This window comes from Anabrus simplex, chromosome 1 (genome assembly GCF_040414725.1).
Source record: "Anabrus simplex isolate iqAnaSimp1 chromosome 1, ASM4041472v1, whole genome shotgun sequence".
Taxonomy (NCBI): Eukaryota; Metazoa; Arthropoda; class Insecta; order Orthoptera; family Tettigoniidae; genus Anabrus; species Anabrus simplex.
Window position 1 is genome coordinate 324,762,528 of NC_090265.1, and position 22,607 is coordinate 324,785,134.

General features: G+C 36.6%; 1 protein-coding gene across 2 annotated transcripts in view; it reads right to left on the reverse strand.

Moving 5' to 3' along the window:
• The window catches only part of LOC136865600 (cellular tumor antigen p53), a 273,055-nt gene that overhangs the window by 160,091 nt on the left and 90,357 nt on the right, over positions 1–22,607 (reverse strand). For both annotated transcript variants that reach the window (XM_067142419.2, XM_067142418.2), the window contains exon 5: positions 18,534–18,720. In XM_067142419.2, the coding sequence (XP_066998520.1) occupies positions 18,534–18,720 (187 nt within the window). The remainder of the gene's footprint in view (positions 1–18,533; positions 18,721–22,607) is intronic.

Genomic DNA, 22,607 nt, shown 5'->3' on the forward strand with positions numbered 1-22,607 from the left:
GTTGGAGCAAGTTAAGGCAGCTTTGGAAAGAAGAGTGAGATGTGGAGGAGGTGTTAAAATGAGAGTGGAGGAAGGATAGAAGCAGATGGAAGTCACTGATCCACAAACTGATCCAAATGTAATTGGAAAAGGGAAAGACGAGAGAGACAGAAAACAATCTTCAGGGCTGCCAACAGTAAGAATCAAACCCACCACCTCCCAAATCCAAGCTAAAAGCTACACAACCCGAATCGTGTAGACAATCCACTTACAGTAGACACAATGTATATGAGAGATACCCTTCCTGTGTTATTCAATGTACTGACGTAAACATTCCTGGGAAATGGCTTCAACCTTCAGTAGTTTCATAAAATGCATTGTAGCACTTCCTGGTTCATTACTGGCCAGCTGCCTGTTTTGTTTCATTCTTAAGTAAAGACATCTGCAAGATACATCTGATCCTATTCACTGTAATGATTTCATGAAAAGTTCAAAATATGTGAATAATGTTTACTGTTTACCCATTTATTGTGCAACAAAACATTATTTACCTTTCGCTTGTTGTATACCAGTCATAATAATTACTTTCCTGCAATTACTTTAATACATATACAGTACTATATTGCTTTGTAATATAAAATAAGGAATACAGTAAAACCTCGTTAAGACGTTTCTACAGGGGGACAACAAAAATGAGCGTGTTGAGAAAATATACTACTGAATATACAAATAAAAACTATCCAAAAGGGATATGGAGACACTAGATATGATTTTTTTCTGACATGAGGGCATTTTACGTTGTGTATCCGCGGGTACAGTGAAAAATGTATCTACCCTTCTTCTAAACATGAGAGGAAAGTATTAAAAGTTGTGAAAAATGCAAGAGAACAAATATGAAAACCTTTTCTGCTGGGGCTTATAAAATAACAAGCACACTGAAAGGTGTGAAAAATACCAAACAACAAATATGAAAACATATGCATGGGGGCCAACAAAAATATCGAAGTATTAGGGCAGATCACACTTTTCAAATGTTAGTAAAAGCCTTTTATTTCAGAGCAGTAGGTTAATAAAACATTATTTTCTGGTCACACTCTTAGACAATGAATTGGAGGTTACACTCGACCATGTGCGATTGGAAGTAATCAGGAGGAATGACTTTGACTGCCATTTTGAAAAACTTTGACCAAGATGAATGATCGAATCGAAAGTTGAAGGTGTGAGTTCAACATTCACGACCTCTGCGCACTTTAAGATGTAGATGCCAGTCCACTTTCTGAAAGATTTAATTTTGTCTTCATTAGTAAGGAATTTCATGACTTTTTCTGTATTCATAACTAGTCTATCACAAAACAAACATATACCATGCTATTCAATTTCACGTGATTATGTTCCTAATCCAGATATAGGCTACCGAATCATGTGACAAAACTTCACTGTACCACTCAACATAAAATAAATTTCTAACTTCTTAACACGTTCAGTACCTGCTTCTGAGCGGGACACTTGAATGCCTGGACCAGCCATTTTCATGCCCCGCCCTCTTGACGTGCATCACTTAATACAATTTACAATTACTCCTAAACTATACATGTTAGAAAAATGATACTTTGTGCTTACCTCTAGTAAGTATTTAGGGTGTGATATCTGGTGTCACAGGTTTCAAAATACGTCTAATTTTATACAGCCTATCTGTATTTTCGGCATAATGATTACTGTCACCGAAGTGAAAACATGAAAGAATATGAAGAAAGCGTATTCGGAACATTGTATTAGAAAATATCGGAGTATGAAAAACAGGGTCTTCGGTCCAGTACATTTTTATATCAGGATTTTATACTAATCGGTTTCCACGATTGCATGATCGAATTCTCTGTGAAAGGCCGGGGCACTGAACTTATCACTTGACTCGCGTATAGATTGGTCTGCTCACATACATACTGATAAAATTCGTTATTCATGAAAATACTCACGTAACTCAAAATATCCTGCTTATTTTCTATTTGAACGTTTATACCTGAATTCTCTGTAAATGGTGGAATGGGTGGACAATAACTAGGATGATATGTATCAGGCACTTCACTTTTCTCTATAAGCCTATCGGATTCGGGAATCGGAATTTCACTTTCACTATCTGAGTCTATTTCAGGAGTAAGTTCATCACCAGAATAATCATTGTGAACAATCTATATATATAAAGTAGCTTGTCCTGACTGACTGACTGACTGACTGACTGATTCATCATCGCCGAGCCAAAACTACTGGACATAAAGAAATGAAATTTTGGGGATATATTCATATTAAGATGTAGGTGCTCGCTAAGAGAGGGTTTTTGGATATTCCGTCGCTAAGGGGGTGAAAAAGGGGGGTGAAATTTTAAAATGAGTGTGTCTATATCTCAAAACTTTAAAAGTTTACAGATGTGAAAATTGGTATTTAGAATCTTCTTTAAAAATAAGGAAACACGTATTTTTTTGTTTTCAGAAAATCCCAATAGGAGGGGTGAAAAAGGGTGAAAAAGGGGTTGAATGCCTTTAATCAGGATACCGGTACCTATATCTCAGAAACTGAAGATATTACAGACCTCAAAATTGGTACTTTTGATCTCTTTAAAAAATAAAGAAACACATATTTTTTTGTTTTTGGAAAATCCAATTAATGCGAGGGTGAAAAGGGGGGGTGAATTTTTAAAATGAGTGCATCTATATCTCAAAAGTTTTAAAGTTTAGAGATGTAAAAATTGGTATTTAGAATCTTCATTAATAATAAAGGAACACGTATTTTTTTGTTTTCGGAAAATCCCAATAAGAGGGGAGAAAAGGGGTGAAAAAGGGGTAGAATGCCTTTAAAGAGAATACTTATATCTTAGAAACTGAAGATATTACAGACCTGAAAATTGGTATTTGGGATCTCCTTTAAAAATAAAGAAACGCGTATTTTTTGTTTTTAGAAAATCCAATTAATGGTGGGGGGTAAAAGGGGGATGATTTTTAATATGAGTGTATCTATACCTCAAAACTTTTAAAGTTTATAGATATAAACATTGGTATTTAGAATGTCCTTTAAAAATAAAGAAACACGTATTTTTTGTTTTTGGAAAATCCAATTAATCGGAGGGTGAAAAGGGGGTGAATTTTTAAAATGAGTGAATCTATATCTCCAAACTTTTAAAGTTTGCAGATGTAAAAATTGGTATTTAGAATCTTCATTAAAAATAAAGAAACACGTATTTTTTTTGTTTTCGGAAAATCGCAATAGGAGGAGTGAAAAGGGGTGAAAAAACGGTTGAATCCTTTAATGAGGCTACTTATATCTCAGAAACTGAAGATATTACAGATCTGAAAATTGGTGTTTGGGATCTCTTTTAAAAATAAAGAAACACGTATTTTTTGTTTTTGGAAAATCCAATTAATGGGGGGTGAAAAGGGGGTGATTTTTTAAAATGAGTGTATCTATATCTCAAAGCTTTATAGTTTATAGACGTAAAAATTGGTATTTAGAATCTCCTTTAAAAATAAAGAAACACGTATTCTTTTATTTTCAGAAAATCCCAATAGGAAGGGTGTAAAAGGGTGAGTAATGGGTTGAATGCCTTTAATGAGGCTACTTATATTTCAGAACCTGAAGATATTACAGACCTGAAAATTTGTATTTGGGATCTACTTTAAAAGTAAAGAAACACGTATTTTTTCGTTTTTGGAAAATCCAAATATTGGGGGGTGAAAAGGGGGGGGGGTGAATTTTTAAAATGAGTGTGTCTACATCTTAAAACTTTAAAATTTACAGATGTAAAATTGGTACTTAGATTCTCCTCTAAAAATAAAGGAACACTTCTTTTTTTGTTTCCTTAAATCCCAATAGGAGGGGTTTAAAAGGGTGAAAAATGGGTTGAATGCCTTTAATAAGGATACATATATCTCAGAAACGAAAGATATTACAGAACTGAAAATTTGTATATGGGATCTCCTTTAAAAATAATAGTTTTTGGAAAATCCAATTAATGGCGGTTAAACAGGAGTGACAAAATGGGCTGAATTTTTTGAAAGACTATATCTACAGAATATCTTGGAAACGTAGAATGTTACAGATGTAAAAAGTGGGTGTTTGGAATCTCCTGTAAATGTAAAGAAACATAGGTGATTTGTTTTGGGAAACTCCACTTAAGGGGAACTCAAAAGGGGTGAAATTTTAAAATGAGAATTTTTACAGTATATCTCAAAAAACTTAACATGTTACAGAAGTGAAAAATGGTATTTTTTATCTCTATTAAACATAAAGGAACGTGTATTTTTAGTTTTCGGAAATACCACTTGGGTGGAGCAGGGGGGGGGGGGGGGGTTAAAAGTGACTGAAAATGGTGTTGAATTCTTTTAATTAGGCTACTGATATCTCAAATATGAAGATGTTACAGACGTGATATTTGATATTTGGAATCTGCTTTAAAAGTAAACAAACACGTATTGTCGGAAAATCCAATGAAGGGGGGGGGTGTGAAAGAATTGAAAAATTAATTGACTTAATTGTATGAGAATACATACATCTAATAAAAACTAAAGTTGTTACAGACGTGATAATTCGTATTTGGATCTCCTTTAAAAACAAAGAAAAACGCGTTTGGGGGGGGAACCATCTTGGAGGGCGGGAGTGTAAAGGAGTTGAATTCCTTTAATGAGGACACATAAATCAAAAACTGAAGAATTTTGAGTCGTGATAATTGGTATTTAGAAGATCCTTTACTATTAAAGAAACAAGTATTTTTTGCGGGAAAATTCACTTGGGGAGGGGGGGAGTAGTGTGAAGTGAAGTGCAAAAAGTAAATTATTTTTATGGGGATACTTATATCTCAAAGCTGAAGGTAATAGACGTGAACATTGGTGTTTGGAATCTCCCTTAAACATAAAGAAACAAGCCTTCTTTTAATTTTTTCGTGGGGGGGGGGGAGGTGGCGGTAAATAAACTTAACGGCGGTGGGGTGTAGAAGGAGGTGAGACCAATTGATTTTACTGTTATTAATGTACTTATAAGGATCCTCCGTTGCTCAGACGCAAGCGTGCCGGCCTCTCACAGCTGGGTTCCGTGGTTCAAATCCCGTTCGCTCCATGTGTCATTCGTGCTGGACAAAACGGAGGCGGGACAGGTTTTTCTCCGGATACTCCCGTTTTCCCTGTCATCAGCCATTCCAGCAACACATAATAATAATAATAATAATAATAATAATAATAATAATAATAATAATAATAATAATAATAATAATAATAATAATAATAATAATGTTCCGGACCGTCGTCAAATGTGCGGACCGCGCTGGAAACGGCTCCTGGACGGGTAATGACTAAGAATGCAGCCTGGCCGCGGGTTCAGTGCCGCCAAGGCACCCAATATGACACCACGCTGGATCTCCTGAAGGATTTTATCCATATTAAAAATGATTATAGGAAAAGATGGCTCAGATTTACGGACCCAACTGACCGGGAGGAATACCTGAGCCTAACCCGGGAAGTACGAAATCGATTGCTGAAAAGGAAGATTGAAAAATGGGAGGAAACGTGTCGTAAAATAATAGAAAACGAGTCAGATCGGGAATTTTGGTGGATTCTCGCAGAAAACGAGTCAGATCGCGAATTTCGGAGGATTATATATCTAAAACAATAAGCATTCAATTATAAATTTCAGTATAATACCGTAGCGAAGCACGGGTATCTTGCTAGTATCTAATAATTAATCTTCCGTAAGAAACTTTGTTCTATAAGCCATTATACTACACTCGGTAAGAACGACACGCACTACATTGGAATCTCAAGTACAGTCTTGAGGCGCGAGGAAGTGCTGAGATATTCCCGCTAAAACAGCTAAGATAAACATGAGCCCACTCAACGTGAGGGTTATCTCAAAAAGGTCAACCAACTTCCTGCTACAACCAGTAACGCTGACTAAGGTGTAAGAATGCATAGATGACGAATATAAACAGCATTCCTTCGCGCGGAACATTAAACGTCTTACGCCGTCCATGGCCCGCAGCATAGGAGCAAGCTTAAACGTCTTACGCTGTCCACGGTCCGCAATGAGTTAATGGAATGAAAAATACAACCACAAATAGGCTCACTTTTCCATAATCATACAACTGTGACGATGGATCTTACCCAAGTTGTAAATCACGTTTCTTTCACAAGGGATAACAAATAACATTTTCTGAGCTAGGAAAAATGTGACCATACTCGTAGTAAGCGATAATAGCGAAAATTCATGGTGCGATAGGTATGTTTGTATGTTCCTAATCCAGATATAGGCTACCGTATCACGCGATAAATATTCACTACAGTTCACTGTACCACTCAACACAAAATAAATTTCTAGCTTCTGAATGGAGTACGAAATACAAGCACAAATAGACTCACTGTGTTATTCAGCAAATTTGCTGCTAATTGACAATGAAAACTGAACATTCCTAATGCTAAGGCTTGCTCCCCAAACATGCAACTTAACCTGTGAAGTTCAGGAATAAGTTTTTTTTTTCTTCAGTAATCACGCAGCTGTGACGACGGATCTTACCGAGTTGGAAATCACGTTTCTTTCACAAGGGATGACAAATAACAAATTTTCAGGGCTAGGATAAATGTGACCTTACTAAGTGGTAATAGTAAAAATTCATGACACAATAAGAATCGGGACTTCGAATTTACGATGTGATAAATGGGAAAACGTGCTAATGAGGAATGAACTAACGAGGTTTCACTGTACTAAATTACAAATAAAACATTAAAATGTAACAAAATATAAAGATATCACATGTAAGAAGATTTTCAGACAGCACAGAATAACAAATGCAAACTGTATCTCTGACGGATTGCGCCCGATCATGTAACAATAGCTATTTTGGCCCATGGAGGGTTAAAATGGGGAAAAATGAGCAGCAAAGTCCGTCTATGAGGATGGCTTCCTAGTTGTACTTCCCCTTAAAAAAAATAAATGATAATATGAAAATTTCTTTTTAACCTTAGCCAAGCATTACATGTGTTTATCTGGAACTGATTGGCTCCTGCGAGAGCGAAAGACATAATTAAATGGAATTTTAAATTACACACCTTTGCGTTTGTATGTTTTAGATTATGTTTGTAACATTAGCCGAAAGATGTCAGAAGCAGGTACACAGGGCCCTTAGTTAGGCTTAACACAGGGATTGGGAATGAAAAAGAAGGAAGGTTTTGCTGCAAAGTGTGATTTCCATGGTGATGTTCTTTTCAGAAGCTGCTGACATTGCAAATGTTCGTTTTATAGCTATTGTAGACATTACATCACAAAAAGATAATAAAAAAGAGTTTGAAAAGAGTCATAATTACTAGATAGTATTGATGATTTCTAAAAAATGAGTGATAATGGGTGAAAAGATGAAGAAAGTGAAACTAATGTGAGTGTGAGAACAACATAAGTGACAAGACAGATTCAGACGATGAGCACCTAGGTATTATCGGTGGAATTTATCAGAAGAATGTGACAAAGTCAACGATAGTGATGAGGAAACCATAGAATGGCATAAGGTCACAAATTAGGATCCAGGACTGCAAACAATTCTAGTTAACAGCATAAAAAAGTTTCAATTTGCTTCCCATTAGAGCAAATAGTGTACTGTGCATATCTGTTAATGAATTTTTCAATTTCAATAATTAATTATACTGTAGTATTAGTGATAATGAATTACGAAGTAGGCAAGAAAGTGAATTACAACCAAGTTTTGTGGGTACAAAATAAATATAGTGTTTTGTGACAGTCAAAACTACTGTGAGGTGTGCCTTGTGTCACTTTTGCATGAAACCAGTAAAGATGGGTGAAGTGACACTCTTGACTGTTTTGAAATATTCAACATAGCACAGTGATTTACTCTGAAGCAGTGTGTGGACACGCAGCGCACTTATGTCTCAGACTACAAGAGAAGCAGTGTGTCGACACAAGGCACAGTTCCGTCCCAGACTGCAATAGAAACAGTGTTTCGCGATGGTGTAGTGAAACAGGAACCAAACTTCACAGATAAGTTCAATTCACTGAATAAAATTTTTGACATTCTGATAACAATAAAATATGAGGTTTGTGAAATATTTAATGAGTAAATGAACAAAATACAGTGTGATAAATAGATGACGTACAGTGTAATTATAATTTCTCGTATATACTGTAGTAATAAACTTTTTTGCTTATAAACTACGCACCTACAATGATACTAAAAAGGATCAGTTTTACAGTTAAAAGCACATTAAATCAGTATCTAATTTGAATATAAAATTAATGAAAATTAAGAGGAGTTCAAAATCTGTATTCTACGTACAATAACAAACTTAACCTAATGCAGTTAAAAAAGCACAGTAAAATAATAGTCTAAGTAAATGAACTAACTTAAATAATTATAAAATGAGTAATGAAATTTAACAAGAGTCCAAAATTAGAATTTTACGTACTTTAACAAACAACCTAAACAAGTACAATATAATTATTAAATTAATGTAGTAATGGTCCACCTTTCAATACTATAATACTGGTAAATTGAATTATTAATGATTAGCAGTACTAGAACCAAATACTTTAATACACCAATACCGGACAGCTGTATCTCAACAGCATTGAGTGGAGTGCGAACAGCGATGGTGGTGACATCTAGCGTGTTGGTGTGAACTGCATACTTGTCTATGCTACAGCTGAGCGGAATGCACCACACTCATTGGAAATATTTTAGTTAAAATAATTGAGTAATCACAATAATTAAGAATGAAATTTTAAAATATGAAATTCCTCCTTCATAAACCTCCAAACGAGCATTATGTTAGCCGTGCCTTTCGCTATGTCTTAAAAATTATAAAGCAGAATCTGTTTGAGGATCCACCCAGCCTCTGGGGAAATACTTAATAACTACACTCTCCTCTTCTTTCTAACCTTTTCTCAATTACCTAGCGCAGGATGTTGTATGGACTTACCTAGTTTTCCGGCCGGATGCCTTTCATAACAGCAATCATATGTGGAGGGTTATATACCGTACTCACGAGTGTTTTTGTGGTTGTTTTTTGCATGATGTGTTATATATACTTGAAGATGCGTATGAATACGAACACAAACCCGTAGCCCTCGATCTACAGGAATTAACAGACGCGATTAAAATCTCCGACTTAGCCGGGAATCGTACCAGGGCCCTCTGAACCGAAGGTCAGTACGCTGACCATTCCGTGGTGGTGATTATTTTAAAAGCAAGTACAACTGGCCAGCCATCCTCTATTAACACTAATCAGAAGGGAAATGGGCCAGCCCCGTGGTGTAGAGGTAGCGTGCCTGCCTCTTACCCGGAGGCTCCGGGTTCGATTTCCGGCCAGGTCAGGGATTTTTGCCTGGACCTGAGGGCTGGTTCGAAGTCCACTCAGCCTACATGATTAGAACTGAGGAGCTATCTGACGGTGAGATAGCGGCCCCGGTCTAGAAAGCCAAGAATAACGGCCGAGAGGATTCGTCGTGCTGACCACACGATACCTCGTAATCTGCAGGCCTTCGGGCTGAGCAACGGTCGCTTGGTAGGCCAAGGCCCTTCAAGGGCTGTAGTGCCAAGGGGTTTGGTTTTAGAAGGGAAATGGAAGAAGTCCAACACTCCAAAGAATGATGGTATCATAAATGGGGAGGGGGGGGGCACGAAGAGCTAACCAATCAGCCAAAGAGCCAACGGGGACAGATAACCTAACAACATCCATAATGTATTAAGATTTTGGGAAAGAGAAGAAGCTGTAATTTAGAAACAGTAGTTTGGTCCATTATTTTGACTTCTTTCTTCTTCTTCTTCTTCTTCTTATTCTTCTTCGGTACGGCCAATCTTTCCGAACTCTACAGAGCAACTCAACCTCACGCTGACATCTCGCTTTTGCTGTTCTTTGAATTTTCTGTTTTACCTCTGAAGACAAAAATACATAATATATAACACATATTGGGGTTACGTGAGTGAACTACGATGTTCATGACAAGGATGAAGGGTCCAGAATTTCCTAAAGTCTCTTTCACAAATTAATGCATGAAGAATTACCATACACACGTTTTAAATTAATTGGACTGGTGCTCAAGCCTATGCCAATAATGCACTGAAATAATTTTCTTACGCCGGGCTGAGTGGCTCAGACGGTTGATGCGATGGCCTTCTGATCCAATTTGGCAGGTTCGATCCTGGCTCAGTCCGGTGGTATTTGAAGGTGCTCAAATACGCCAGCCTCGTGTAGGTAGATTTACTGGCATGTAAAAGAATTCCTGCGGGATTATATTCCGGCACCTCGGCGTCTCCGAAAACCGTAAAAGTACTTAGTGGGACGTAAAGAAAATCATTATTATTTTCTTACAGTAAAAGAAAAGGTGACTGGATTCGAAACTCATGGCTTTGAATTTTCAATTTCAAAACTACCACGATAACCATTACGCTACAGACCCGCAAGTTTTCGATTGTGAAATTTATGGCACTGTTTAACAATATGGACCCTCAAGCTTGAGTATACTGGAGTTGCATATTTGTTAATATTATCGGTTTTACGTCCTACTAACATTTCAGTAGGGTATTTGATTGAATTTCTTAATATAAGGGGCATAGAATGTAACCAATGTAACCTCAACACAGATGGAAGGTCATTACTTTTTGTAATACTTGCGGTCCTTATCATTTCCCACGCCCATTATCTTGCTGGGTAATTTCTTCAGCGCATAACACTTTTCTTGGAATATAACTGCAATGTAAGATTATTTAGTAACAAACACTGATACATTATAAACAACACGGCAGTGCGCCAAGAATCATGCAGATGGCAATATGTTTTTGAAGAGTTGGTCACACCAAGCCATGCAGGTAGCAGCACTATCGGCTTTCTCGCTGAAAACAGCAAGCTGTCCGGTATTATCATATTAAAGTATTTGCTAGAACTAACAGTTCTGTGTATATTTACTATTGAATTATTAATGATTAGCAGTATTAGAACTAACAGTTCTGTGTATATAAATGAATACTTGAAATAGTCTTGATGATGAGCATACTCAAGATGTTAGAACCTAGTTTATTTTCAAATTTAATAATAATAATAATAATAATAATAATAATAATAATAATAATAATAATAATAATAATAATAATAATAATAATAATGTCAATTTGTATATATTTGTTTCATTTGTTTAATGTCAATTGTGTGCATGTACATTTATTTAGTTATTAGATGTTTTACATTAAGGCTGAAGATGGCCAGCCCCGGCCAAAACTAGTCCCTAATTAATGTAATTTAAAATATTGCATATTATGGTATTGAAAGGTGGACCATTACTACATTAATTTAATAATTATATTGTACTTACAATTCAATACAGATCAGAACCATGAAGTTTATAACCTATGAACCTAAACAAGTTACGAGAGCATAGTAAGATACTTAACAAATGAGACACCCTTTGTGTCTCTATGTAAATTTATTTCCATTCATGTTCCATAATTGCTCCAAATACTCGTGAACGCATGTCAATAACGTTGTATTAGCACCTACATGCTGCCTTGTTTTCGATCATGTCAATAGATGCCGCTAATTTTCTATCTCGTTACGTAGATTATTTCCTTTGTCCCTTTTTGTTCCTTGATTTTTTAGGAACTCTTACGATGACTAAAATGAAGGCCAGGCGTTGTCTAATTGTGTTTCTATGTCCTATTTTCACAAGATTTAAAGACAATGTTCAACAGATCGCATTGGTAAATGGACTTTCAATTATGTATATCCCTCTGGGGTACCATATTTTTCTGTATTCTACTTGTTTGGTTATCCCTTGATTGGTTGCCTTTCCTTTAGGAGCCTATTTTTAATTTACTTTAGTCAGTTTTTGACCTTCCTGCTTTAAAAAAATGCTATGTCATTTAAGATCCCATGTTTTATTCTTGAGATTTACTTTTTCTTACACTGCTTCATTTAGTAGGAGGCTTTCTGCCTATTCTTGTGTGAACTGTTTGTTTTGTGGTACTCCGATATGTGCCATGTGGTGGTGATTCTTTGGGTAGCCGCTGTAGGGGATTTATTTAAGCTTGGTTACTGCCTTGGTAAGAAGGGCATCTTATTTCCCACTTTGTAAATGCCTATGTATGGTATTTATCATAGAAGACTGAAGCTGTGAGACTGAAGCCTGGATGAATAAGTTATGATATTGCATGTGTTTTGGTTATGACATGCTGTCTTGGACAATAGGTGGCTGTACCCCCGGAATAGGACTGGTGTACCCTGATTTTGTGTGAAGTTGGATTATGGCACATTGAAGCTTGAGATCCAGGATTGTACGTTGTGATGAGAGAGTGCTTGTAATAGACCAAAACCTTTGCTCACTGAAGGAGGAGAGTTAAATTAATTTTCCTCCAAGGGGTTTATTTCTTTTCTCCTAGTGTATTTGCTTTCTCCATTTGAGTTCTTTCCTTTGGAATAAAGTTATGTTTATATTTTGTGTGGCTACACAGCAACCAGTTGTTGGTTTATTTTTCTTATAGCTCATAGGGGCTGCCATATTGGTTCAGATACATGCGCAAATCACTTCCTTTTTTCCTTTGAGATCAAGCCTTTTGGTGATGTCCGCTTTTCCTTATTTTTACCATAATATTTATTCTGGGCGGGGATTGTTGGATTAGATTTGCTTTTTGTGGGTGGGAGTGTTTTCTCGCCTGATCGGTGCCAATATTTTTATTTTTATTCTTGTACAACCAGTTTATTCATGGGTAAACCAAGTCTTTTAACCTCGAATTTGAGTGCCTTTATGAATGGGATGGAATATCAGTTACTGTAGATGTGATAAAAGGGTATGTTATAATATCACGCTGCAAAGGTAAATGATAAAACGACATGCTGAAAGGAGTTATTAAAATAATTGTAAGTACGTTCCTTTGTACTATGTGTCTTGGTTGGATGGCACAACTATGCTCTAATTTTGTCCATTTTATTTTCTCCTGAATTTTCAATTTAATAAACTTACGTGTTTTCCTTATTCCTTCTTTCCTTTTAGTTAGTAAGGTCTGTTATTCTTTTGGTATCTCTGGTGGAGGAGAAGGGGTCTAACTTCAGACTGTATTACGTCCGCCTTGGTTGGGGGTCTACACAGTCCTATGCGTGGATCATACAGCACTGCTGTGTTTATATCTCTGCTAGATTTATTATGCATGCTCCCTATGCGCTTTCTTCTGCTATCTGTTAAGCGTTTGCTTAAGCAAAGGGTCTGGGTCCGTATCACAAACTAAATGAACTAATTTGAATGATTATAAAATGAGTAATTAAAACTAAGAGAGTCCAAGATTGGTATCATATGTACAGTAACAGGCTTGACCTAATCCAGTTTAAAATATCTACTTCAAACTGAAGTTTAAAAACATAATTTTCTCAACTTTTTCACTTGAGAAACCGGAGCGTTTTTCTGTTATAGTATGACCTTCCTTTTCTGCGTAAAACAAATACCTTACATTGTGGAGTACATTATTCTTTTAGAAACTTAACTCGCAGTTCGCTATATGAAGCATCTATTAACGAGTGTTGCAATGTCACGCAGAATGTTTCTTTTGAGGTCAGAGGATAAACAAAGCATAGTTTTGCTGTTTTGAAGCATCAATGTAGCTGACGTGTAGAGAACTGGAGTTTCTGTTCATGTGACATGTCGCACGAAGCAATCTCACTGCTTTGAAACAGTGAAGTGTTGTGTCGAGCCATCGAGACAGCTGATTGTGCCGGCTTAGTGTTTCGAAGCATACACACTAGCCAACTCTAGAAACCAGGTAGTTGAGTACTTATTTCTTCCAGAATAAATGGATACCTGCAATTTAGTCTGATAAAATTAGGTATAAACGGCTTAATTATACATAACTACTTATATTACCAGCTATAAACTTTATATTTGATCCATACTGACAACCTTAAATGGCCTGTTAAATTACAGAAAAATCGCAGAAAAGTTTGTTGAGTACAGTGTTAACCTGTTGTGTATGGACTAATTTATAACAGACTGGACTGGCATATTCACCTGCAGAGTAATACAGAGCTAAATCTGATGTTCTAAGTGTTCGTGGTTGAGTTCCCTAAGTAGTGCCCGTCGACTTGCGAAGTCTTGCAGATACCTTTTACCTGATGTTTTGGCAGAGTTTCTTGTACAGTAAGTCAGTGTGCGCTCTAGAGACACTCCTAGATATCTGGGAGTGAAGCAATGGTTCAGTAGCTTCTCTTCCAATATACTTTAAGTTACTTATGCTTAACTACTTATATTTTCAGAGTGTTTGTGTTTGTTAACAATAAAAATAAAATTTTGAAAGCAGGGCTGAGTGGCTCAGGCAGTTGAGGCGCTGGCCTTCTGACCCCAACTTGGCAGGTTCGATCCCGGCTCAGTACGGTGGTATTTGAAGGGGCTCAAATATGTCAGCCTCGTGCCTGCAGATTTACTGGCACATAAAAGAACTCCTGCAGGACTAAATTCCACCAACTCGGTGTGTCCATAAACCTTAAAATTAGTTAGTTGGATTTAAAGCATATAACTTACTATTTATCACAATCACAAAAATTAATTACGCTCACTACCAAAAATGTAATCCACTTGCCAAGGGTGAGAGTTATAAGAGGTCTGACGAACTTCTCACTGCAATCAATCCTGAGCATGGATCAAGCTTGTATTGTGATGTTTATGTGGGCAATACGTTTGTTCACTGTAACATACCTATCACACAACTGATATTAACATTCTTACACAGAGCAATATGACAGGGGCAGGGGGAAAAAGGCACTTTGATGGAAATTTAAAAATATGGGGACTTTTGACAGCATGTGATTGTGCATACCAATCAGGTCACTGCACGGAAAAATGTAACCGGCTTCCAGTGGTTACACGATACACAGTTAAGAAAAGAAGAAAATAAATCAAATTACACAGCACCTTAAGACTTTAACACACAATAAACATCAGATAAACTGCACCAATACACACAAATAAATATCAGGTTGGGCAACGTGACAACTATAATAAAGGAACATGGAGCGGGTCTGGGCAAACCTACCAGGGCCATAGAGATACGAAAGTTGCAGGTTTCCAGGAAAATCAACGGTGATCCCTTTATCTGAGATATTATTTTCCAAATAAACATTACAAGGTAAGTTTCGAACTAAATTCATCTATCCAAACAATCCAGTTACACCATTTCCAAAATACCAATTAGATGTACTTTGCCGAGAGCTTTACTATTAGGTCAAGAGGTAAACTATAGATATATTAACATAATGCAACTTCTACAATACAATTTTGAGGGTAAGAGGAAACACAAGATACAAATACAATATTAAATGAAAGTTAGCGTGCTTTCTAAGACATCTAAGAAATAGAGTGGCAAGTATGGGCGAGTAGGGCAAACTCCTATGTGAAAAAACAAGTGAACATTAAATGTAAATTAAGGCGGAACTGGAATCAGCAGTGCTTACCCCAAGGTAGCTCATCTCGGGAGCGAGGATTCGCCGACGTACGTCTAATCGCTGTACTGATGATAGAACGAACGACCACGAAATCTTGCCTCGCTCTCTTAAAAAGGGAAGTCTGGCCTTGGTGTGATTATCGAGTGACCAATCAGAGCACAGGAGTTTGCCTATCGCCACCCAGATCCACCAATCAAAACTCTTTATCAAGTCGCGATGTTTCCACCATATTTCCAGAACATAGGCAGACACCAATCGCGAACTTTCCATCTTCCAGAATTAGAAAGGACATGCTTCTAGAATCGACAGGGGCCAACACACCCTGTTCCAAAAGTCCGCAGCACCACTTTTCCGGAATCTTACAGGTATCACAGAACAATAATTTACAATCTAGTAGTTACTTAAGTAGACAAAGGGAAAACAAACAAAACATTCCACAATAATATTCTACACCATACAGGCTAGGTAGGTAAATGGAATACGAATAAAATATTCTATCACAACATTCCACACCATACAGTAAACATTCCTTAAAAATACACTCTGCACAAGTCCTAAAAAACATGGTACATAACCTTTATTAAAGTCTGGAAATAGAGAACATTCTGAAAACATAGCAAGGTGAGAGGGAGAGAGCGCAATATGATTCAATTTCAACTCAACTAACTGAGCAACATCAGTCATAAATGAAGAGAGATTTACCCATAATTAAATTCTGTACCGTACCAGGAACAATTAGGCATGAGGTTTGTCAAAGGGGGTTTTGGGTTCTTATGGAGCGGTACAGAGAGGGGTATGCGAAATGATGATATATTTTTCTTTAAGAACGTTTATTCTTTTCATTGAACTCGAAAGGTTGATTCCCTATCATTTTTCATGATAATGATTTCTAAACTGAAAGTGGCTAGCTTTAGTTGAAGTTATTGAAAGTAAAGTATTTATCATGCACATAGGCTTGTCAAAATGATCAACTTTTCTCCAAGTCTTTAGAATTATTCTTAAATGAAAATAAGTTATATCTTAAGGTAATGAATTCTTCTGATAATGTCTCTCTTGAAATAAGTTAATTTAGTGAACGGAAATAAAATATTTTATCACTTGTAACATGAATTCTGTTTTTGAGTTATAGCACTCGAGATGCAAATCTATGATTATAGTTTACCTAAATTTAACACTGAGATTCGCAAAATTGTGAAAATAGAAAATAAAGTTTGTCTTGTAAAGTTCAATCTTGACCTTTAAACAACTGCGTTAGACCCAAATGATTCTAGTTCAAGTTCATAGTGTTTGTCGAGCTACGCACTCCAGAATCACTTGCTTTACTCTTCCACAAATGAGAAGTTAGTCTGGTGGAACTACAAAGATTTTAAAGCACTTATATCACCTGTATTACCGGAATACTGGACTGGATTGGAGAACATGTAGTTCAGCGAACCACACGTTGAGTTCCCTGTAGTTCGATGTCCACCAAGGTACCACATTTGATTCCCTCGTCAAACCATGATCCGATGTCCCACATTGAACCATGATCTGATGTCCCTTGTTGACAGGTGTAGATAATTGAGAGAGGCACTCGTCAGGTTTTATCGTATTCAACATATACTTGTAGAACAAGCAAAAGTCCAACTGACTATCTTTAACTTTGGGAACATCCTATTTTAACATGGCACATTATTTAGTAAAGTGCACACGAGTGGGGTATTTCATCACTGGTAGCATATTTCAAGATTCTTGTACTAGAAATCATTTGTCCATAATATGCCTACGTCTATCGTCCGTTATCAATATCACTCAGATATTAGAGTCTATTCATAGCACAGTTCAATTGTCCGTAAATCATGTCACTCATAAATTACAGTCTACTGAAAGCACAGTTCATTAGGAATAATTATGAGTGTCCTTACTTGGGAACAAAATCAAATTTATAAGTAGTGTCACTAAGAACAGAGTCTGTTAACAAAATTGTATTTCACAAATGTTGTTGCAAAATCAAATTTGACTTCACGTAATTTTACAAGTGTCTGCACGCAATGATAGAGTCTACTCATGAAGAAGAATTGTAAGTCTCGTTATATTTAGAAGTATTAACACACAACAATAAAGTCCATTCATGACTACAACAGTCTCTAAAATTCACAGTTTGAATGTGGAAGAAAGAAAGAATGTAACTCAACGTCTCACACTCGCCACAAATGGATCACCATTCTGCAGTCTTTAAATGTACATGTTAAAGTACGACTGCGACCAGTCTATTTTAGAGGGCTAAGTAGTCTGTAATTTTCTAAGAAGTGTTCTTAATTCACACGTGATTGTCAGTATTAAAAACTTTCAAGTAACTTCTTGTCACTGACGTCTTAAAACTGTGGTTATAAACACGAAGTTGATAACTACAACCATCAAAAGTCACTTGTGTTATTGAAAAGTTTCTAAGTGTCGTAGCACTCACTGAATTTACAAGTCTATATTCAATCGAAAAAATTCTAAGTGTCGTATCATTCACTGAATTCACACAAGTCTGTTTCAAAGATCCTTCGCGTACCGTACTAAGTTTGAGTGCCGAGTATGAATTCATTCTCACCAGCATGCATACACTACAGCTGCGAGTATTGAACTTGAACTACTACTGACCCTGTCAATATGGATCTCCTTTTATATCCACTAGCCGGGCTATCACCCGTGCCTTGTGGAAAATTGCATTTCTATCTCACTGAATATCTTCCAATTCTATGGGTCGATTTTCACAAAATTTACAGGGGTTTAGTTTAAACTATGGGCTACAAGGTGATATAGTTTTTAAACTGAAATTCCAATGGGTTCAGATTTTAGAAAATGTTCTAGCAATTTCTAGATCACCACGCCTTGTTCACGTGCTATTACGTCATCAGTGACGTGGAACGGGTGATATGTACTGCATGCTGAATGCTTGGCTGTGCCATTGAGAACCTAAATTCCGGCTGTCCCCTTACAAATATAGGACTTGAGAATTTATGTTCCAGGTGACCAATGGTTCCTGGTACAGTACAGATAATCCATTATGCAAATGTACTAAGGTTATAATTTTTTTTTAAAGAAGTATACAAGTATATTTTCTCTTACCAATATTACAAGGCACATCAGGTGAAGTATGATTGGGGCACCTCAGAACAGGGAACTTGAAATGATCCTCCATACAATATACAAGCAATGCCCGGACACGAAGCCCTGCTTCCTTCTGAATCCATTTGAATTGAATTGACAGTTTGCTCAGCATGCTGACATACACTTTCTTCAGTTTTTGAGAGTACTGTAGAAGAAATTTATTTTAAAAAGTTAATTAATAATATTTTTTATTTGCATCAGAAGCACCAGTTAAATACAAAACAGATGACGAACAGTAAGAAGTAAAATACAAAAATTAAGATACAGTACAGTAAAATATTAATTAAAATATAGTATTCAAACTATTCTAAACCTAACATTATAAATTCAGAACACTGAGACACAAGTCTATTGAACCATTAAAAAAAAAGTTCTGTTCTGTGCTCAGTAGTGGGTGATGTCAATAGCATTAGGGTTATAAGTGTTAAATCTTCCATCGTGCACGTTGCTGGACACAAGGGCCACTGGTAAAGGTAAAGCTGCCTGTAATTCCCCACAATCTCAGAGGGGAGTCACTCAAAAGCCCCCAATTTGTACAGGTTCAGCTCGGGTTTGCCAACTCCAGTTGATAGTCTGTCGAGTGCCTTCCTTGTAGCCCAGATTTCCCTGTGACAAGGAGGGAGGCTTTCTTTTGGGGCCATTTAGTTGGAGAGATGACAAATTCTTTTCTTCCACATTCTCGTTCTAGCGGTATCAGCATTCATGTCAAGACTGACAGTTGTCCAAAGGAAGTTTTCCTAGATTTAAGGTGAGGATGGGTTGGGGAATATCCAAATAGTTGGTGTGTCCCTAGGGGTAATACGAGCTAAGCAGTCGATTTTCTTATCAAGAGTAGGCTACAGGCATCCAATAATGATTCTGCAGCTTTCGTTGAGTAAAGTGTCAACCTGTTGTGTCTGGACTGATTTATAACAGACTGGACTGGCATAGTCACCTGCCGAATAATACAGAGCTAAAGCTGATGTTCTAAGGGTTTGTGGTTGAGTTCCCCAAGTAGTGCCCATCAACTTGCAAAGAATGATGTTTCTTTCACCTAATGTTTGGCAGAGTTTCTTGTAAGCCAGTGTGCGATCTAGGGCGACTCCTAGATATCTGAGAGTGAAATATTGGTTCAGTAGCTTCCCTTTCAATATACTTTAAGTTTCCGGGATGCTTTAATGTGTCGCAGATGAAGGCACAGATTTGAGCCTTTTCAGGATTGGGTTTCAGCTGGTTTTGGTAATAATATTGGCACGTAGATGAAATAAACCAGTAGATATAAGAACTGATTCTCTGACTTTCATTTCTGCCTGACAGGAGTCATATGTTAGCTCCTGTTGCCCAAGATCATGGGTTCAATCTCAGCTGAAGTCACAGGACTTCAGGAGATGACAATGGTATACTACAGTGGTGTAACCGTTACACAGAATGAACAATTTGGTCAAATGTTTGATGCTCTCACATTTCTGCATCATAAAGTTTGAAAAAGAAATGGCATATGGCTTTTAGTGCCGGGAGTGTCCAAGGACATGTTCGGCTCGCCAGGTGCAGGTCTTTTGATTTGATGCCCGTAGGCGACCTGCGCGTCATGATGAGGATGACAACACATACACCCAGTCCCCTTGCCAGCGAAATTAACCAATCATGGTTAAAATTCCTGACCCTGCCTGGAATCGAACCCGGGACCCCTGTGGCCAAAGGCCAGCACGCTAACCATTTAGCCATGGAACCGGACAAAAAGTTTGATAAATAATATACACTGATTGGCAGAATTAATGGATCACTTAAATTTTCAAAGGGAAAAGCATGTTAAATTGCAAAACGTTTGTTTTATTATTTACGGTGATTATTTTCACGGGTAACAATAAGAGACAGGTAACATTACTTAGATAAATTTTTCATGAAAAGAATCAATGTAAATAATAAAACATATGGTTCACAATTCAACATGCGTTTTTCCTTTGAAAATTCAAGTGATCCATTAATTTTGTCAGTCAGAGTATATATATTTTCAGTAATCCCCAACCAAAAAAAAAAGGCTGGTTGAGACCAGAAAAAATGTATGAGCAAGTACAAATACACACACACAAATTAATAATGATAAAGAGTAATATCATTTGATGTCTTAGATTAAATTAAATTTGTTTCTGGTTGCGGATGGGATATGGCCTGTTCACTTACTATTGAACAGGTATTAGGATTATGTTACATTTTTATTAAAGGAAATGTTTATGTTTGAGGAACAAAGGTATAATAATGGATATTATTTTCAACTTTTACATATCAAGCTACATCAAGAAATACAGTTTGTTACGATACTAAAAGAAGACAGTAAAACAGGGAAATATAATCATCATCAATATATGAGTAGCCTAGTTACAAATATGGCCAACTCCATTTTTTTTTTTAAATCGGGGTTATTGCCGATTCATATAGTAAAGAATATGGGGAATCTCATTACGAGATTAGTTAGTATCAAAATCGGCCATAACAGTGTTAATTTAGCATTATAAAATCAACCTAAGTTACATAAACGTCCAACTCCTTAAGGCATTGGTAACAAAATCGACCAATTCCACGTCGACCAATCATAAGTTTCAATTTAATCACGTGACTGGCACAGATGTTTGTGTGAACTGGAAGTAAACAGTGGTTGTTGATATTGTGTGATATGAACGATTGCTGTACTAGAAAATTTTAGCTGTTGTTAATAGTTTTACTTTACCGTAAAAGGAATTAGGTAATTATACATCAAAAGGTTACTTTGTGATATGGAGAAAAATATCACTGGCTATTCTTACACGCCGAGCGATAGAGATTTTGGAACAACTGAAAGAGATTTAAAGAAAGTGGATACAATTGTTCAACTAGAAGACTACCACGATGTATTTAGGAAACATGGAATGGTAAAGCTCCTGAAAATCCACTGGAATATTCTTGATTGGAAAGCTGAAGCTAAAACGTGTGTGAAAGATCCTGGAGCACTTCACTTTAAAATTTCACAAATTAAAATACTTGTGCTTACAAGGAAGTCAAACTCGATTACTGTTAGTGGGGAACTCAACTATAATTTTGAGATTGCGCAGTCATTGTCAGTTACGAAAAAAGGTAAACGGTAAAGGTAAAAGGTAAACGACCGAAAGATATAAATCCTACAGAACTAGTTCCTGGCATCAGAGTAAAGCCATTGAAGATATAAAATGTGAGAAATTTGCTTCAGAAACACTATGGAGAGGAGTGGAACAACCATGAGAAACTGAAATGGTTTCAAGAGATTATTGACGAAAATGACACCAAGCCAGAGGTACCTGCTGCGGCTGATTGTTGTGAATGTCTCATTCAGAATACTGAGGGTGATTTTGAAGTTGTTGAAGGGATTCTGCTGTTTCAAAAAACTGAAAACTACCGTAGAATGTATGAAAGATCAACTTTCTTATATTTGTCTCATTTATAAAATAATCACATTTTCTTCATTAAATTGACACTTTTACATATTACAAGTTTGTTGAATGCACCTGTCATAAATTTTAGAATTACTGACCATTTTACTATGTTAAATCAGTGCATTAGGCGTGGAGTTCAGTTACAAAGGTGGCCAGCTCCATTGTTTACTTACAAACTTGGCCAACTCCATATTTCAACAGTGATTTTCTACTTAACTATGTAATATCATATGAAAATATTTATGTAAATATGTTTCTGATGTTGCTGAGAATCTGCATTCAAAAAATTAACTCAAAAGGAAAGTAGGAAATGTATTAAACAGTTTTTCGCCTCTCCTGAAAAATTTTAAGAAATGGAGGTGGCCATGTTTGTAACTGGACTACTCATATTTAAAACACAAGGCCGATTTTTGTTACATCGATTTTGAGAGAATGGTTTAACCGATGGACATCATAAAGCATTCTGATGAATGCTCTTGGCTTTTACATTTGCAGATTGTCCTTAAAAGCATAAAAATTTCTTGCCGTATATTTTTAAAATATTAGAAAAATATATCATTCTGACTGGCTAATGAGCTCACCTACTGGCGAGCCCAAGCCCGCCTGACCC